This window comes from Buceros rhinoceros, unplaced genomic scaffold, assembly GCF_000710305.1.
Source record: "Buceros rhinoceros silvestris isolate BGI_N320 unplaced genomic scaffold, ASM71030v1 scaffold4999, whole genome shotgun sequence".
Taxonomy (NCBI): domain Eukaryota; kingdom Metazoa; phylum Chordata; class Aves; order Bucerotiformes; family Bucerotidae; genus Buceros; species Buceros rhinoceros.
Genome location: NW_010429620.1, coordinates 2,022 through 22,531, shown reverse-complemented (window position 1 = coordinate 22,531; position 20,510 = coordinate 2,022). Strand labels below are relative to the sequence as shown.

At 42.7% G+C, this 20,510-nt stretch overlaps 1 protein-coding gene across 1 annotated transcript in view; it reads right to left on the bottom strand.

The window, feature by feature from the left end:
- The window catches only part of PITPNM3 (PITPNM family member 3), a gene marked incomplete at its 5' end in the record, with an annotated part of 68,284 nt that extends 54,863 nt beyond the window's left edge, over nt 1–13,421 (bottom strand). The window contains 2 exons of the mRNA XM_010142684.1: nt 252–359; nt 13,287–13,421. Of these exons, the coding sequence (XP_010140986.1) occupies nt 252–359; nt 13,287–13,421 (243 nt within the window). The remainder of the gene's footprint in view (nt 1–251; nt 360–13,286) is intronic.
- Nucleotides 13,422–20,510: the final 7,089 nt, after the last annotated feature.

Genomic DNA, 20,510 nt, shown 5'->3' with positions numbered 1-20,510 from the left:
TGAGTCCAACGTTGACTTCCCACTGAAGCCAATAAATTTGTATTACCTGGTCTGCCAGAGAAGTTTCCTCCTGAAAGAGATCATTGCAATTCATTTTCCAGCACAAAAATACTACTTACATGTTTCTATGCAAATCTTTTAACTATGGGATGCTGCAAATGAGTATTTACATAATATTTGACAGCTAATTACTTCAGTAGTCAGATTTGCTTGTTAACTTTAAATTACCACGTAAGGCAGCTAAACATTACCTTGATTTTCTTCCAGCTTCCCAATTGTTTCTATCTGCTCAACAAGGTCATTTGAGTTCCACTGGCTCATGCCTATGAGAATGGCACTTTTTCCTTCCACCATCTCTTCTGTATGAGGAAAAAAGGAGAAGAGAATAAATTGCAGTGACAAAGTGGATAAAAAAAGTCAGGGTGAGAACTACTGATTGAGAGAGAAATAAACACTCATCATGGTCCCCAATGGGAATATACAGCAGGTTAGCACATGCAGGGCTCTCCAGGAATGCTTCTTGCTTAGCGATACGCCCTACAGTGGACCTACGTGCTTTCTATATTGTGTGCAGGAAAACCATGTAAAAGAGAGGACTGCCTGATTTCTGCACTTAAAAACAATGTTTATAATAAATCACTTTGAGTGTTTAATATCAAGTAACGTAATTAGTCAGAATTCTTCCCTCTTCTTGGAAAAAAAAATCTTTTGTTTTACTTTTTTTTTAGTTCAGAACATTCAAAAGGCAGAGCAGAAGGGAAAACGGACACACAGCCCATTCTAAGGCTTTTCAAGCACATTTTCCCCTTTTATCAAAGCCACCTGTGCTACAAAAAGCTCTAAATTTCCACCCAGAGACACAGAGATGTAATGGAATGTCACCAAGCCCACAGCAGAGAATCGCCTCTTTCGTTTGGATCCCATCCAGGGAGGGGGGGCCAGGAAAAGCTGAAAGCACAAAACACTCTCTCTCAGAAAAAAACCCAAATCAAAGGCCTAGAAGCTGTAGGAAAACATTTTCCTTCACTTTAACAGCTGTTTGGCAAGAAGGTTGCTTTCGTCCCTTCTGAATACGACTCCTGGAAGCATTTCGGCCCGGCTGCTTATAGACCAGAACGGTCTGTGTACCTAGGGTGAGTGCACGGGGGGGAAAAAAAAGAAATTAAATGAGTAAACACAGTTGAGGGAGATTTAGAGAACAGGTCAAATTCTGCCCTCTCTTACTGCCTTTTGTAGAAAGAAAGGCTCTAAGTATGGGAATACACATAGAAGAATTTATCTAGAACATTTCTGGGTAAAATGATCCATATTTTCAAACAAAAAAAGCCCCATGAGTTTGTTACCAAGCAGGCCTTGCAGTGAGCCTCTAAACTTCAAAAATTCATTATTTCATGCTCTCACGTGTACCTCTATCATTTATCTTGGTGCTAGGGAGGAAGAAAGTGGATCTGTATAAAGGCTTTTAAATCACTTTAGTCATTACCATATCTTCTCTCTCCCTAATTCCTACTGTTTAGAAAACAAGCACTCAAAGGTCATTTGTCAGGATTTATCAGAGAAGCTGGATCCAGCAAAGCCCCTACTGGACTTCATGCAATCTCAGCTGCTCCCTGAGCCAACGAAAATCGACCGCTTAGAATGACATTTTGCTCAGGGTTTTGTCACCATCTCTCAGGAAGGCTGATTTATTTGAAGTTCTGTAAGGAGGGAGAGAATGAAGCATGGGGTGGCTGGCTCTTGAGCACCCTGAGGGCTGACTGAAGGCAGCCTGATGGCAGCCTGCCACAGCCACTGCAGATGGAGTGAGCCGTCTCCAGGACATCCTGCAACCCCCGTGACCAAGTCAGCAACAAAGACCTTTGCCTAAAGCTCAGGGGCAGCTTGTTCTCTGCAGGATGAGACTGTTCCGCATTAACTGTTACCATGAAGTGAAATGAGAGAAGGCAAAACCAAGCCATTGAGCTCTTCGATGTCAGTGCAGAGGAGGCAGCTATTTTGGCCCTCTTCGTTCCGCTTGTCTCCCAAGAGGCTTGCCTCACCCAGCAGTATTTTAGACAGCCACCTCTGGGGTGGGAATCTGCCCCATTAGTGGCTTTTGCTCTTAGGAATTGCATCAAGAGGATGCTAAAGAACTGTCTCTTGCAGAGAAACAGAGCTCCAAACTTGTTTGAGCATTTAGATCTAGTCTTTTTGTATAGCTTTCACTGTGATGTCACTTACTAAGCCAGGCATTCCAGCTGGCCTTACTGTTTAGCCCAAAGACGAAGTAAGATTAGAGGTCAGACCGGTTCTCATTTCTATTGGCTTTCCTAGTTGGACAGAAAACACTGAACGTGGTCCGGAATACAATGGTACTGAGTCCCAGGCACCAGTGCCTGGGGCACTCCAGAGCATTCAGAGGGGCGACTGCAGCAGAGACAGAGCACCCTCCAGCCTTCCCACCAGTTTTAGGACCCCTTTTTCCCTCCCAGTGTAAAGAAAACAGTCATATTCCTCACTAACTTTGCTCCCTCTACTTAGAGAGCTTATTAACTAAGCAGGAATTAATTTCTTCTACAAATACACGTGTGCTTTCCAAACTGGAGCTCTGCCATACTTCCCCTAAATAATAGTGAGAGCTTGACTATCACAACAGTTTGGGTAGCAGAGGAAGGGGACACACCATGCACCCCCTGGCACACTGTCCATTTGCTGAGGGAAGAGTCAGCTTCACCCTTGCTGTGGGACACGTTATCCCTGAGTAATGACAAAGGGAGGCACAGCCGCAGGACCAACTGCTCAAATGACAAAGTGTCCGTTTGGAAACTCCAAGGGCTGACATCAAATGCCAAACATAGCCAGAAAGGGTATGACCTCTGATAATTTCCCTACGGATTGGTTAATCAAACTGTTTCTTCTCCTCACCTCTTTATTAAAACACAGTACTTCCAGGTTGCAACAACTAGTGACCCCGCTTTGCATATGAAGCAGCACTGACCAAGGCAAAGGAAATACTCCAAGGTCTCAACCATAGCTGGATCTCCTTAAGATATTCCAGAACAACTAACAACCAGCAGTAAGATACTGACCTAACATCTTTCTACAGAATGCAATACCTGTTTAAAGTAAATGTAATCATAGACAAACTAATGAAATAGGAACATTTCCCCCCTAGTTCAGCCTGATATAATTTATACACTCAGAACAGAAGGTGACAAAGACAAGGCTGCAAAAGACACCCCTTGTGCCTTTGCAAAAGGTTTAGTACAACTAGGCTTTTGTACTGGCCAAAGCCTATATGTGATCATTATAAGACACTACACACAAACGACATTATCTCTGGTTGCTTAATAGACCAATGACACCACAGAAATGAAAAGTCCACTCCCCCCATACCATTTGTCTTCTGGAAATCTATCCGAACAAAACTTGATTTGAAGAGCATTTCTGCAAGCTAACTGCACAGTAATCAAATCCTGGCAATACTTGTGTCAAACTCTTGCTACAGTGGGCAATCACTGTTCATAACATTTTAGTCTCTGCAAAACATTCTGAAGTCTATTCTATGACTTAGCTTCCATACGGACTATGTTCAGCAAATTTCAAGTGCATTTTTTGTTCTCATTAGACTACAAACCATGGCTCAGGAACTCCAAAAACGCATCATCACAGTGACCTTCAAAGCATTCTTGAACAATGGATGTTGACGATTCAAAAGACTATTCCATCAAGCACAGTAAGCAACCATACTCTCAAAGACAGTCTAAAAATAACATTTTTTGCATGAAAGAAACCACCTCATCTAAAATGTCTGAATCATCATAATTTTGGTTCCCTTTTTAGACAAAATTTCAAGTACGAGTTGGTGCTCAAAACTACAATTCCAGCTTCACATGTAATTTGGTAACACTGCTGAAACTCTCAAGACAGCTGTCTGAAGCTCACAGTAGGAGATCGCTGAAAAGCACAAAGGCAGCACGGAGGAAAATTAGCAGAGGCTATTTTTGTTTTCTATCTCCAATTCTTCACTCACTAAAGCTGAAGATTTCAATGCAGCTTAAACAATTTAGGTATCCTATTGTCATTGAACACCCCGTGGGAACAGTGCATCATCTCCCATTCTCTCCATGCCTAGATGTCTCCAGTACACGTTTAGTTCTGATCCACATAAGCAGTTTATCACATATTAAATTATTATCTCTCACTACAAATCTGTTATTACAAGATTAACAACTTGGTTACAGATGTTGTTCATTATCTATACATAGCAGTCACTTATTTCAAGTGACAATTATAAAAAGGATAGTTACTGCCATTATAAACATTTCAGACTACATAGACTGCTCCTGACACTAAAAATAAAGAATTCTCTGATGAAAGCTGTATTACATACTGAATCAATATACTTTACACCCAGAATTCTATGCTCAAAAACTAGGAGCATCACGACATTTCACCCAAATATATTTAAAATACAGTATGTAAAACATTATACATACACACGTAGCCTCTTCCTTCCAAACTCTGGAAATCATCCTCCCATAGAAGAGCTGAGACAGTGGGCAGCATTAGAAATGGGAAAATGACTGCCCAGGCATTCTGATTTTAAAGTAGCTTACTTCAAAAAAGAGGAATTAAGAGAATGGAGGCAGCAGACTGTCTCCAAGGACAAGGAGTATTTTGAACTGTCTTCTCCGTTCCAAAATCCAATTCATAACACAGAAAGCCTTTGCCTTTCTTGCTGCACTTTGCCGCTGCAGCAGCCCCACGGCTGAGCAGCGCGGGCTGGCATGTGGCACACAGCACCCGAGGTCCAGCACTGGTACTGGCAAAACATGAGGCCCATTTCAGCCGGGCCTGGGCAACTCCTTCTGCATCGTTCTAGGTACGTGCAGAGTGGCTGAGGTTTTGGGAGAGAAGGTTGCGTAAACCTCTGAATCATTTCAGATTGATAGAAATGTAGAGAATATTCTCAAGCATGAAGAGGAAAGGGGGCTTGATAGGAGCATGAGATGCTTTTCAGAAATGATTAAGATTTCACGTTTCATTTTTTCCAAATCTTCCCAACCTGGGGGTTCTCAATTTATGTAGCTTTCAATATTTTTGATTTTCAGAGCCTGAGAAAAAAAACAAACCTTCAAAACAGACGCCTCAAATTTATAGTACTTCAGCAGTAAGCGTTGACTTTGTTTTTAATTTGACAGGGTTTTTTCACCCAAGAAGCAGCTGGACTAACTTCAGTGAACTATGAGGACAGACTTTAAAAAAAAAAACAAACCTTCAAAACAGACGCCTCAAATTTATAGTACTTCAGCAGTAAGCGTTGACTTTGTTTTTAATTTGACAGGGTTTTTTCACCCAAGAAGCAGCTGGACTAACTTCAGTGAACTATGAGGTTCCTTTAACATGCACAACCTCCAGCGAGGGGATATTTTTCCTCATACTTCTGAAGTGTTGTGTGAATCCGGTGCATGAAGAAATTACTGTTCATGCATTAATATCATCATCTGCATTAAACAAGCACATTACAAGAAGCGATGACACTCTTGGCTGAACTCTGAGCACTTTGCACTGATCAACAAGAAAGTATTTAAAATAAATTCTGAAAGCATCAAAATACTGAAAGTGGTATTGTCATGACATGACAACGTCTGCTACGGAACATCCTAATTCCACCATCAAATCTGCCATCCGACCAAAGACTGCACTGGACTTTAAATTGCACAGATAAGACTCTGTAACGAAAAACAGACACTATCTATGTATCTTAGGCAACAGCCAAAACGGATTAATGAACAGGGAGGTTTAGAAGACTGTGACATACAGTTTGCACAGAAATACCTGGAAACTTTTAATACCTGTATTTGTGTTTTGGAAAGTCCCGTAAGCAGAGGAGGCGATGGAAGACCATGGCAATGGAGTCCCTGGATACAACATCCTACCAACACGAGAAACAAAGAGCTACTCTACCACCACAGAGGCAGGAGAAGCACTGGCAACATCAAGCACTTCTGTCTCTTCCAAGCAGATAGTAAAGCCCCTAACATCAGCAATTAATGTACCACATGGAAAGAAACACACTTGGAGAAGTGCCTTCCGCTGATGATTATCTGTAACAAAGAACAGACACTATGTATTTTAGGCAACAGCCAAAACGGATTAATGAACAGGGAGGTTTAGAAGACTGTGACGTACAGTTTGCACAGAAATACCTGGAAACTTTTAATACCTGTATTTGTGTTTTGGAAAGTCCCGTAAGCAGAGGAGGCGATGGAAGACCATGGCAATGGAGTCCCTGGATACAACATCCTACCAACACGAGAAACAAAGAGCTACTCTACCACCACAGAGGCAGGAGAAGCACTGGCAACATCAAGCACTTCTGTCTCTTCCAAGCAGATAGTAAAGCCCCTAACATCAGCAATTAATGTACCACATGGAAAGAAACACACTTGGAGAAGTGCCTTCCGCTGATGATTATACTCGGGGAGGCTGGGGAGGGAAAGACACCCATTAAAACCTAAAGCAGGAAGAGACATGTATCTTGACACGAAGACATGCACAAGCCATCTTCGCAACACAGCCTTTTCTTAAAACTCACATACTTTAGTGAATGAGCATCAGCATCCTTGCACCTTCAAAGTCTTTTTGCTAAGCACCTTAGAATTTTACATCAGCCTGTTGTCTTAGAGCACAAACACACTGAGGAGTTTTTAGACTTGCCAAACTTCCACTTCAGTTCATTAGCAGCATTTCTAAATAATATTCAAGTTGCGTGGCAGAGTGTTTGAAAAATTAAATAAATGAGACTAGTGGATCTATTTTCAGGAGAAGAAGGTGCAGCAAATTAAGAGCAGCTCTTCATTAGCTAAGTGCTACCATAGCCTCTTTCATGAATAAGAATCTTGAGAAAGCACGCACAGAGCCTGGCTTGAAATATGTACCATGTTATCTACTGGCTTCAGATTTATCTGAACACAGTAATACAGAAGACAGTGCCATGAGGCTCATTTTAAGAAGGCAAAACTAATGACAAAAGTTTTTATGCAGACTAAATAAACTCTGCTGGAGAAAATGAGGCAGCTGTATTCCACGCCACCTCTTCAATCTTTAGCAAAGCTGTCAGCAGGCTTTTGACTATAACATCTGCTACAGTTACACGCTTAACGAGAAAGAAAAAGAAAATGCCCTCACATTCTATCTCAGAGCCTAACGCACAGATTAAGAAATGATGAAGAAGGTAATTTTCTGGTAAGTCCGATTCTTATCTGTTGGGCTAGCTTAAATTCCGAGTAACTGTTGAAGTCAGAGTTCATATGAATTCAAAGTACATCAGAAAGCGGTTACAGGATCCCCTTGTGAACAACAATACTATGATTTGCATCTTGTCACAAACATGGTATCATCTTTGCTTCTTCTGAGAGAGTCCATAAAAAGCCTGAAATCACCTCCCAGGTACTTTAATAATACCCATCATCAACAGCTTCCTCTTAAATTCCACTCTGATTTCCTGCCACCTGCCAGAGAAGGCTTCTTATAGTTTACAAATGAAAAGCTAGAAATAAAATGAATAGTTTTATATGACTCAGAAAATGAGTGGCCTAAAATAGACCACATGTACCTACAGTCCATCTGGTTTTCACCCAATACCTCATACTGCCTCCTACAAAGAGTCCAGTGCCCAAATGGGACCAGTCTTTAAGTCAGACAATCACACCTTTCCTTCATTATTCCCCAGTCATATCTTTGAAGTCTTTCTACTTCTGGAAAGGACATCTTGCCACCTTTGTGAGGTGGTATGAGCAAAGTGCTGAAGGAGACCTCGTACCAGAGCGCAAATGCTGTAGGGAACATTTCTGTCAGTCCTCAGGGCATGAATAAAAGTCTCATGATAAGTACGTAGGTGGAAGCTTAGATACACTGGCTTCATTTTAACACCCAAACATACGGATTGCTCCTTGCGCTCTGCTCCAGCCAGCAGGCTCTGCACTGAAATTTAGTGCTGCCACTTGTCAACAGTGCATAAGGGCCCCTGAACACGCAGGAAAATGGAGAGCAATTTTTTTAGCACAAAGTCAAGATACCAAGAACAAAATTAGCCAAAGTAAAAGGGCCACGACAAGAAGAAAAACCTTAAGTTTGTATTCATGCTAGTGGTTGGAGTCTAGGTTATAAAAAAGAACTGGAATTGCTCATTAAGGTGCATGAATGCAACCTCGTTTGCAGTACAGGGACTCGATGAGAAGGTACACCACCACTGTTAATGCTTACTGCCTGTTCAGCGAGCAGCATGCTGACCGAGGGAGGCGAGAGGCACGCAGTGTGTCAAAAAATAGGATTCCTTGCTTATGCACCACCACGTGAAACCAAAACTAATTGAAACGCGTACCAACAATGCTCCAACCCTGTCTCCCCCAACCACACAAGAGCTTCTGTTCTTAATGCATATGCATCCTGCTTTTAAAATTCAAGCAAAATGGAAATCAGACCTTTACATACAAATACACTTGTTGGGGAGAGACTTGATTCCAGCAGTGATGCAGTTTCTGTAACTTTTACGCTCTGAACAGATCAGAATTCCAGATGCTCTTGCTCTTCCTTCCTTTGAATGGTTCTGAGTGAAAACAGAAATCCAAAGCCCCAGTCTTCTGTCAATTGCACTAATTTGTTTTCCTTGGTTCTTCTTGATTTCTGTCAGCACAAAGTAGGAAGGAGGAGGGAGCAGCCTGTTTAACAACTGCGCGTAGGATTAGTCTTTGTCACCCTTTTTGATGAATTAAATAGCAGACTGAATTGGTGCACAGCCACTCATTTCCAGAGAGCTCTCCTGACGCACAGACTACTGGTCCTGCCTGCATCGCTTCCTACAACTCTCTAAGAAATTTCTCTTTCTTTGTGGATGTGAATTTGAGAAATGAGAAGATGCAATTCAAACACTGATTGAACACATCACATTTTGATTTCTCCAGTTTTCTTACGGAGTAAGATTTGGAAATCTATGCTAGAAATTACTTCTCAAATCAATCCAGACAGGCTGCTTTTCATAACCTATTCATCTAGATAGCCTGCAGCACCTTTTTATAACCATGTTCTAACCCACATGGCAGTCCCAGAAACCCAGGACACATTTTGCCAAGGGAACCATACACTACGGTTACAGCCTTGGCCTTGTTTCAGTATCACTGTGGCTACAATATATCTCTCTTAATGCTCAAAAAAATTAAAAGCATTTCTCCAAGGCTGTAGAATTTTCCCTTCTGTAGTGTTTTAACCCCAAGCGGCAACTAAGCTCGACGTGGCTGCTCACTTGCTCCTCCTCACTCCACAGTAACACAGGGAGAAGCAGGGAAAACAAGTAGAACTTGAGGGTTGAGGTAAGAACAACCTAATAATTGAAATTAAAATAAAATATAACAATAATATCAACAACAACTATAATAATATAGCAATTAAAAGGAAGGTAACAAAAAGAGACTGAAAGAAAACCCAAGAAAGACAAGTGGTGCACAAAGCAATTGCTCACCACCCGCTGACAATGCTCAGCCAGTCCCCGAGCAGCAAACAGCGCTTCCCGACCAACGCTCTCCAGTTGATACACTGGGCCTGACATCACCCAGCATGGAATATTCCTTCGGCCAGTTGGGATCAGCTGTGCTGGCTGCATCCCCTCCCAACTTCTTCTGCCCCTCCAGCCTTTTCACTGGAAGGGCACGAGAAGCTGGAAAATCCTTGACTGAGGATAAGCGCTACTTAGCAACAACTAAAACACTGGTGGGTTATCAACATCATTCTCAGACTAAATCCAAACCACAGCACTGCACCAGCTGCTGGGGAGAAAATTAACTCTATCCCAGCTGAAACCAGGACACCTTCCCAAATAGCACTACATGCTTCAAGTGTCAAAATTTCAACAATTCTCAGACAAGTTACAGTAGCCAACCCATGACCAGGCCAAGTCAGCTGAAGTTTCACAAGGGAGAATGCAAAGATTACAACATCTAAAATTACGGTCAAGGTAACCAGTGAAAGTGATTACTTATTGGCTGTGACTATGACGTGAAACTCTCCAAAGGAGGCTTAGAGTAGTCATACATGTAGATGTTTGCAAATTTGGCCCTAGCCTGTCAGGTAACGATATTATCCCCAAAGCCCTACTGCTATAGTCAATCCTGTGGACTAGGCACTAGGAGAGAGGCGGTAAGTCAAAATTAAACACAGATGATCATGGTAACCATCATCTTTAACACCGGGCTTTCTCCCTACAGTGACAGCTTTTCACAGTGCCAAACAGATTCACTTTGAGTATCTGCAATGCAGAACAGCATCTTCAACACCGATTTTCATGTGTGTCACAGGGCATTGCTTCAATCACATGACACTTCAGCAATTTAGCAGAAACACCTGACTCTGCCATAGCTAAAGCCCCTTCCCAGAAGAGAAGGCTTCCTCCTGACCATCAAAGACAAACCAAGCTTAGAGACCTGATCAACAAGAACGTAGAAAGCTTTTCTGTACTGGTGATTTAATTTATTGTTTACTATTTCTCCCAGTGCAAGGAGACTTCCATAGCCTAAGAGGGATTTCAAGGGCATGGATTTTCATGAGACATGACACAAATACCTTGAGATTTTTGTTTTGCCTTCGAAACACAAGAGGACTAGCTGCCATTCTTCTGGTTAAAAAGGAAAATAAAATATGTATCTATACACATAGGCCACACACAGCCTCTGCCGCAAAACCCCAGTTACACATCCACATCAGCTGTGTACCTATGGCAATTTACAGCACTTGTAATCTGAAGTTAAATTGCCATAATGATGGAGCATCCATCTGGGGAAAGAAATAAAATATTTTTTAAAATCTAGATGCAAGGATCATCTGAGTACCAGCTGCAGTGTCTGTCTGTCTACCCACTGACAATAAGGATTACAAGGGACAAATCGGCTTATAACATCCATATTTCTTTCCTCTCTGTGCAGACAGCTGAAACATCCTTGTGCAAAGTCTCTTTCAGATAAGACAGCCATTTGGTTCAGAACAAGGAGAAAATAATCAGTGTTCAGCCATGTATTTCCCAAAACATGCATTCACATGCATGCGCACACCCAGAGCTCTTCGCTCAGAGTTCTCGCATCCGTCGTCAAGTAGGGATGGGATGCTAAACCCAGTGCAGAAGTGCAGGTCTGAGCTGATTTCAGGCTGGGCATAAGCTGGCGTTGTGACATCTGACAGCACACAGTCAGATTTTGTGCCTGAGTCTACTCATAAATATTTCTAAAACCCTTGCATTTATTTACCTTTCTGGGTTACTTATTTACTCTTTTGTGGATCGCTTCTTGATTCTCAGATATAGAACCTTCTACACCAGTCAAATAGTTATTACTGTAAGCCCTGCCGCACAAGAATAGGGAAGGAAACTGCTATTTGATGCACATCTCAAACTTCAAAAAGGCTCTGAACTGAACACACACCTCATTAATGCAAGCAACAAGTGAGGGGATTTTGTTCCCTGGCATGTACTTAAGAGAAAAAAAAAAACAAACCACAAAACAAACCCACCATAAGACATCTTTTGAAATTAAGTAATTAAGTCAGAAAAAACACCTGCCTCTCTTTTTCTGCACAGTGCCTGTGGCATAATACTGCAAATTCAGCCTCACAGAAATCAGTGAGTTATCAGTGAAGTTGCTTCAGAGCTTCCAAACCATTCAGAGCACAGAGCTGATCCCCCCACAAAAGCTGTTTCATTTTCACTGCCTGCCTCCTACCCTCTACATTTTTAAAGCAACTAAAAAGCTCCGGATGTAACAACTCCTTCATGCTGAATTTCAACTCAAGCTTATGCCAGCATGAAAACACAGGAGTCAGTTGCCAATCATTCATGAAACAATTCCACCCACAAAAAAAAATTAAAACACGCTGAAATATGGAGTTCAGTGCAAGACAGCAGACATTTAATGCCAAATACTGCCTTAAAAACACCAGTCGCCATTTGCAATACCACTGTGCATCTCTAGACACAAAATCAGCACACAGCAATGAGACTGAAGCCAATGTAGTCCTATAGAAGAAAATTAACTTGCTCAGAAACACTCATTCGAGAGGAACAGAATGCTGGGAAGGGAGAGAATTTTCTCTCTGTACCATTTTTTCTCTGTAAATGTCTGCTGAGTGTGCTGTTAATGAAGCAACCAAACTAAAACCAAAAGGCACATCCACACCCAAGCCAAGTTTCCTATGGAACAGTTTTCCAATTTGGATTAGGTTTTCTTTAAACTAGAAATCTCAACAAATATTTGGGTGTAAGGGAATCCCTCTCCTTTTCATAGGATCATACAATTGTCTGGGTTGTAAGAGACCTTTAAAGATCATCTAGTCCAACCCCTCCTGCCCTGGGCAGAGACATCTTTCACCAGACCAGGTTGTTCAAAGCCATAGGGATTATTCTGTAGTTACCAGTTTAATGGAAAAGCCAAAGAACATTCAACAAGTTTATTCCATCACCCTTCACTCCTGACTTCCAGGTAACAGAAGGACATAAGGACAGTTCAGTCCCACCTCAGTAGCCTACACAATGAACAAACCTACAGCTGGTTTCATAGAAGTAGCAGAATTCATGCTCCCTTGCTGGTTATTCTCTTCAGAAAAGCAAATGACACACGTCCAAAAAGCATTAGGTTTGGCTCCTGCAAACAAAACCAAAACCAGAGTTCCCATCTCCCACTGTAGGTGGGAGGTTGTGTGTGCACACAACTTACACAAACTTTACTCCCACTTCAGAACAAAACTTCATGTGCTAAAGAGCGTGCCAAGATTGACGATCTCATCAGATGATGTAGGAAGTGTTCCATTTTGGATTCGCCTGATTAAATCCACAAGCATTCAGATATTGCTGCTTCTCGAACAAGCAGAGACCCCAGCCACTTCAGCCAAAGCTTTGCCAGAGTCGGAAACTCAGGCCATTGGTTTTCAAAGTCAGCCATCGGTAACAGAGACGCTCACGGCCTCCATCAGGAACAGCAACATCACACACTACCTGACCTGTAAACAAGCTGGGCCTAAGAGACCCCACAAAGCTCTGCACTGTCACAGCGGTGCTGCTGCTGATGCCAGATGCAGTTCATGGCAGCTCACTCATCCACTCCAGCACTTCACCCATCTTCTGTAAATTTAGGCCCATTCACAAATGTGTAACAGAAGATCTAACGGGTTTTTTTCAGATCTCAGTCTGATGAGGACACGTTGTCAGTTCATCCCCAAAGGAGCTAGCTACTTGCTGCAAAATTAAGGCAAAAACGTGTACTGACCTCGTGCATCAAAGAACTCATCATCAGAGCTCTCCACAGAGTCTTTGAGGACGTTCTGCATGTGCCACTGAGCACCACTGAATCGGCGTGGGCCAGCTGGAAATACAAAGAGACTCAAGTTAACCCAAGGGAATGCTCAATTCTGCTCCAGGCTTAAAGAAAAAAACAATACATTAATGAACACTTTGTATAGATGGCTCAGGAGGATCATTTTGGTCAGCGCATGTACTTCAATCTCAACAGTCAAGAGTTCTCAAGATGGCACAAAAATTACATCTCTTGCTTCCTCCTAAAAGTGATTAAAACAAGTTCTTGTTAAAGATAAGCCCGCATCACGTCCAGCTAACTCAGTGACTTGAAAACATAAATTCTTCCCTGTTAAATTCACCAGGCTGTTCAATTCCAACACTCAAACTGTACCTTGTTTCTAAGACATGGAGCAGCATTTCCCCAGGTCATGGCAGTAGCTCCCATTTAAATTCAATTCCACTTCTAAAAGAAGTGCTCTCCTATCTGGCTCACAGATTTACAGACAAACTACTCCATTCTCACTCACTGAGCTGTTTTCAGACCGCTTTGTTTTGCTGGAGCCCGGAGCTTTCATTTGCAGCTTGCCATTTGAAGACAGGAAGGCAAAACCACATTAGAATAGGTACAATACAGAGTCCTGACAGCTTAGATGGTCCCAACGGATTATCACACTCAAACTCACTTGTAATTAGTAAACCAGACCAGCCTAATTATATATATATCAGTTCTCCTTACATTTACACACTACAAAGTAGTAGTGAAACATATCCCTTACATTAACAATAAAGCCTCCCCTAAATCAGTGGGGAACCAGGGATGGAATCCACCATATCCATAATGCTACAGCTATTGTAAACGGGACCCTCATTACCAACCAGAATGGTTTTATTCATTTCTCCAAATGACATCAGACCTGAACTCATATCCAAAGGCCCTGCAACAAAAGCATTCTCCTTCTCTCAGTAGAAAAAGAGCAACTCAAGCAGGGGATGCATCCTTCTACATTATTCTGGGGGAAACATGCTGCTAGGTCACAGCCTTTTGTTCTACTTTCACTCCATCTATAGCTGAACTAATCAGAAATATAAATGAAAGGTGGTAGGAGGAAGCAGATTTTAGCTAGCCAAGAGAGTAAAAATAATAATCAGTTAATAGCGCTTTAATAGCTTTAAAAAAATCAAAATAATTGGTTATTAAGGAGTCAGCGTTCATTACAAGAGTATAGTGTGTTTTGGGAATGTGTCCAGTGATATTTGGCACCTTTGAGAGAATGCGCACAGATCATTACATTCACTGTTAGAGATTTCTGGAACGTTTTACCAACAACAGACAACAGCAAACTGAATCATCCCTTCCCAAACACCACCTTGCTGTCCCTCCACTCGTACACATATATCCTAAAATCTACCACTACAGTCATCAAAACAGTGGTTGAAAGAACACGTTCCTGAACTTCTAACAAAGTCTGCAACGGGTCAATCCTTGGAAGAGCAGGAATTCCAAGATTTCAAAGCACAAGACTGGGAAGCACCACCAAAAAAAGCCGGAGTGACAGATGGAAAGAGCGAATTTGCAAAATTCAGTGTTTGGGTAAGAGCCCATAAGCCACAAAATGTGGAAGGAGGGAATAATTTGCCTCACCTTTAGAGATGCGAGAACTGAAAAATCAAACTATAACGCTATTATTCTCAGCTCTTTTCCAGCTTTATGTAGAATATTAGCAAGCCCTAAGATCTATGAGCAGCCAGGAGAAGGCAGTAAACTAGGAAATTTATGAAGAACCTAAAAATGAGAGGCAGGTCCCCAAAACATGAAAACAAGAGTGAGGCAGAGTGAATGACAATAAGGCAAAGGGCTACCTCAAACATCTCAACAGCGTTCAGAATCCTTCTCTGTGGGAAGACACCTGCTCGCTCAACTACCCTAGTCAATCAAGTATCCGTAACTGAAGCTATGGACATTTATCAAACCACAGGAATATCCAAACTGAGACAGGCAGAACTCTGGTATAACACAGTTATGCTTTCTGGACTCCTGTAGATGCAGAGACTCCCATACTGGACTTAATTTCACACTGAGAAAATTCTGCTCAGATTTTCCAGACCAGATGTCTGTACTGATGATAGTTCTTCCAAGGCTAAGAACTAAGGAGTCTGATTTTCACATACTTTGAGCATTCAGTGACTCCACAAGAAGCCAGAGGGCTACATTTGTCGAAACAAACTAAGAAAAATGCTGCAACGAAGAACATGCTCTTAGGGATGCCCTTGGGAGCAAGAGTTTGATTATATTGGACTAGGAATGCGTCTAGATTTACAAGCAACTTAAACATAGCCACAATCAGCAGCACAAGCCCATGTAAGCTCACTGCAGCAGTTCTTCACATCTACATTTATCTGCTGGCTGGACTGCATTGCACCGCCCTAATACATCTGTCTTATTGAGTCTGCTTCCATCTGTGCCAACAGATCAGCATTAGCCACCTTAATAGGACTCTATTAACATTTCTTGATTGCATTAGACGCTGGCATTGCCTGGACTCACTGATTTGATTTACACTGTCAACTGCTGCATATTTTATTTAATTATTTTGCTTCGGAAAATGAAAAGTCCAGCCCTGCTTCAAAATGCAGGCTAACTCCTCGGTAATGACACTTGATGCTTCTATGTCAGCAAACTTTATCAGATTTCTAGCAGTCGGATTTCAGCAGTTTTTGCAAGCAGGGTAGCAACTCACATTTCATTTCAGTTGTGTAGTACCACAATTTCTGAGGATAGAAGGCAAAACCACGTAGAAATGCCATGCCTTTAATAGAAACCCACAACATCGCTAATTTGCCAGCCACAGCAGCTGAACATGTAGTAGTTCCCACAAGCTGCTGAGGCAGCACGACAGACTGACAGTACAACCCAGGAATACAATACAGAAACACGCAGGTACTTTTCTTCTAGGAGAAGCAGAAGGAAAATTTCCTACCTAAGCTGTTTTCTCGGCGCAGCACTGAAGGACGCTACAGACACCTCTATAGCGTCTCCTCAGGGGGAGCTGACTGGGGGCTTGCCCTGAGCGCAGCTACAGTAACAGCAGGGGAGAAGCAGCAGATCCATCCTGCAGCACCATGCGCATCATGCATTCTCTACTTAAGCTAGCACTAATTGTGATTAAGAACAATTACAATTAAGATTACCATCAGTGATTTTCTTCTGCAAAAAGTCTCGCTTTTTTCCCCTCAACAAAACACAGCTGGAATTCCATTGGTACTTTGCTGCCTCTGTGATCTGGTGACGTGAGATGAGGTGATGTGATGCATCAGTAAACTGCAACACTGAAAAGTGCTCCCTTGATTTCCCCTGCACTAAATCATTTCACGTTTTAGTTTTTCTGTGGCTGACCCTATCACATATCTGCATGAAGACAACTCCAGCAGGACTTACAGAGAACATATATATAGACCAGATCTGGGCTTGTCATCACCATACACCCCAACCCCACACTAGCTCTCATTATATAACTTGCTAATTAAAAGCAAAGTCACTTCTGAATGTTACTGAAAAAGAATCAGTTCAAGTAAGACTTAGATTTACAATATGCTCATTAGCCAATTCACCCGTATTAGATAGTGACTTCCTTAGCACTAAATGGACAAATAAGGATCACACCTGAAACCTATATCCTGCACAGCAGTAGCTTCCGTAAGAGCAAGAGCAACAGATACAAACAGTTGCATCCTCTTGCGATAGGCAGTAAAAAAGCTAACTGATCCTACACCTGAATGAGCACCTAAACTCATTCCTGAAGAATGTTCAGGCACTCTGACCCTAATTTCAAATGAAAAACCAAACCAAAAAACCACCAAAAATAAAACCACCCAAAAACCCCCACCAAAACAAAGAAAATGGGAGATCCTCTTCCCAGGAACATCCAGGATCTTACCTGACTACGATTTACTACAGAAACAGTTCCACGTCCTGTTATGTGACACTTGTACTTTCATTTGAGCGCAAGTCTGGCTGCACCTCTGTAGACATCATCCAAATTCAGATATGAGGCAAATTTCATCCTTGGTATTTAATGACAGTACATAGTTCCAGCAACTGCAGAATAAATAGTTCCCACTCATGTATCAGCAGCTTCTAATGCTATCCATCCAAAGAAGAGCAAACAACCCACCACGATCATGAAACCTCCACGAAGAGACTTAAGGAGTACAACAGCCACAGGAAAGGCCATTTCCCCTTTCACCCACAAACACCTGCAGAGCTCATTTTCTCATGGCTTCCTAAGCAAATGATCCCAACAAAACCAAGAGCAGCTGAGAAGTGCATGTAACAGAGTGACTCAAGCCATCACAGCTTACACAACTTCACCATCAGGATCAGTACAAACACTTCGGGAATGAAAGAGCGATTGTGTACCTGAAGCGTATTTGTGTGAGGGCAGAGTAGGAGAACAGGAGGTCCAGTCCAGAAGCATCAGTTTAAGAAACACTCTGCCATTTCCTAAAGGCCACCTTCTCCTTAACAACGCGCCAATCAACAGTCCCTTGTCAGGCGAGGAGGACAGATGGACCAAAAGCAAGCTGGCCTGACCACCAGCCACACCCGCCCCTCCGGCACACCGGCAGTATCACCAATGCCGCAGGCCAACCCAATAGACCATCCAGGCTCAGGGACGCCTGTGCCCGACCTTCCAGGAAGAGGCATTCAAGCAGCCTGCGACAAGAAGAGCAGTTTTCATTGGATGTGATTACAGCAGAGTGCTTTCCTATAAAATTAATTCAACGTGATTCATGTCACCATCAGAGTATTAGAGATTCAGAGCTTTGTAGCTGCAGGCCCAGCAGTTTGCTACATCTTTTGCTTGGTTATGAGCATTTGCCAATCAAGCCTAGACATAAGCACATGCCACAGACAGGTGACCATAAAAAAAAAAAAACAAACCACTCCTGAATAGTACCACCTAGTCAGCAGAGACAAAATAGCACCCAATGTTCTCACAGCTACTGAAAACTCAGTCTTTTGCATAGCAAAGTATTGAAGACTGAGTTAATCTCAATTAAAAAACAATGAAAAAAAAAGAGATTTTGGTGCAGATTTAAACATTTCCACTTGTCAAAACTTCTGTGACCATTTTGAATTCAGGGATGGTTCTCCCAATAAAATTAAAAGGCACAAGTAATTTTTCCAGTTGGAAAGAGATGCTGGGCAGAAGGAATGACCTTTGCTGTTGCCATTCACTGCTGCTGCATAATAATACTTCTTTCTGTTCTGCTGGTTTCAGATGCTTCCTGCCTACCCATTAAGTGATTTAACTGAGCTACCCACACAGTGTTACCTAGTGACTACACAGTTAAGACTTACTGAAGGCCAAAATTACCAACTGTTATTTTCTCGTTAAGTTTTATTTCTTCTTTGGCAAATGTAAACCTAAAGATGTACTTTAAAAATACGTGAATTTAACTACTGGAGGCACTCCTCAGACTCAGGAGCTCAGGTAAGACACAGGGAGATGCTGATCCTGCCGCCAATTATTCCACAGAAAACTAAAATACACTCAGAGTAAACCCTCACCTATGCACAGAGCAGCAGAAAAGAAGGACCGTATTGTGCCATTACTGATGGCAGGGTCACACAGAACTCATCCAGAGTCACACATAGAATCTGTAGCAGAGCATGGAACTGAAATGAGATCAGCTGAAACTGAAATTAAATCCACTGCAAGTGGAAGGGGCTTTGGTGGAGAGTGGGAGGCCTACAGAGGTGCGCGGCCCAACGAGAGGAGGGCGCAGAAGGCTGGCTGGCGAGGGAGGCAGAGGTAACAGGAGGCCAAGGGGTAGAGTGCACAATGCCACAGGAAGATAGGGAGCCAGAGTGGGGAAGAAGGACCCCCAAAGGAGGGAACGGGAGGAATGTAAGAGTGGCAGGCCAAAGGGAAGGGGGATGAAAATAGGGAGTCAAAGGGGAGACAAGTAAAGGAGTGGGCAGCCAATGAAGGTGGGGGAGAGGAGTCCAACCAGCCTAACTGAGAGCTGCTTACAAGGGATGTGATCCTGCTTCCTCCTTCCCAGCAGGGAGGGCAGGCACCTGACCCTGCAGTTCAGCCTGTCAAGACTGTAAAAACAGCCAAAACCAAACCTTATAAAAATTGAAGATAACTAAGGGTTTCCCACCTGTTTGGTTCCCCCAACTAGTCTGCAGAAGAGATGAGGAAGCTTGAGAGCTGGCATAGGAAAGAAGTGGAAAGACAAAAAATTTCCCTTATTGTTGGCAGCGAGTCTCCAGAGCATCAAACCATGAACCTGCATTCATGAACCTGCAGCACTCTAAGCACGGGCTGTGTCCTGCCCTGCTGAAATCCTTGCACGCTCACAGCGTTGTGAACTGCAGACCTGGAAGCATTGCTGGCACTTCAGAAAGAGGACAGAAGAAGAATTAAAAAGGTCAGAAGTGTGAGCTTTGAGCACAAGAAAGTTCCTGGTTTAAGAGGCAGCGAGATGAAAGGCAAGAAGTCAGGAGCATGTAAGTGTGAGAAAAGGAGAAGAAAGTTAATCCTGAAAAGGCAATAAAACAAGCGGGGTCTTAGAGTGAAGTCACTAAGCTTATCTGAGAAGCTGCAGCCCAGAGAAGGGATGTTGTAACACTCCCTCTTGAAAACAGCCCTGGGCTGACAGAGGCAGTGTACTGAGACAACATCTCTAATAAAAGGGTTGACAGGTATAAAGGAAAAATTGAGAGCTGACAGGAAGCAGTAAGAGAAGACAATGTGGTCAGTTTTGGAAAGAAAGCAGAGGAGAAGCAGCTTGAAGACAGTCAACAAGATGGAGTTGATACCAAGAAAGGCTAGAAAGGGGAAAGGGTCAGGAGCTTCCTTTATTCTCATCGTGGCTGCATCACTCCCTAAATAAAAATCAAAAGCAGAGCAAAGAGCACCGATGACAAAGCCAGAGACATAGTCAGAAGCAGAAGAAAGTCCACACAAAATGCAGGTTCCCTTGTCAAGAAGCCAAGTGAAAGAGCTAACTGAAGGAATAGTCCAGACACTGCTGTGGTCAAAAAACCCAATATAACCATCTCCTCTCTCGCATTCCTCACTCAGTGTCTCTCACGTCCTAGCAGTTCAGCAGCGACAAGTCCCTGGTACACCTGTGCATCCTTCAACCGGTGTTTCTGCAGCAGATGGTAAGGACAGACATG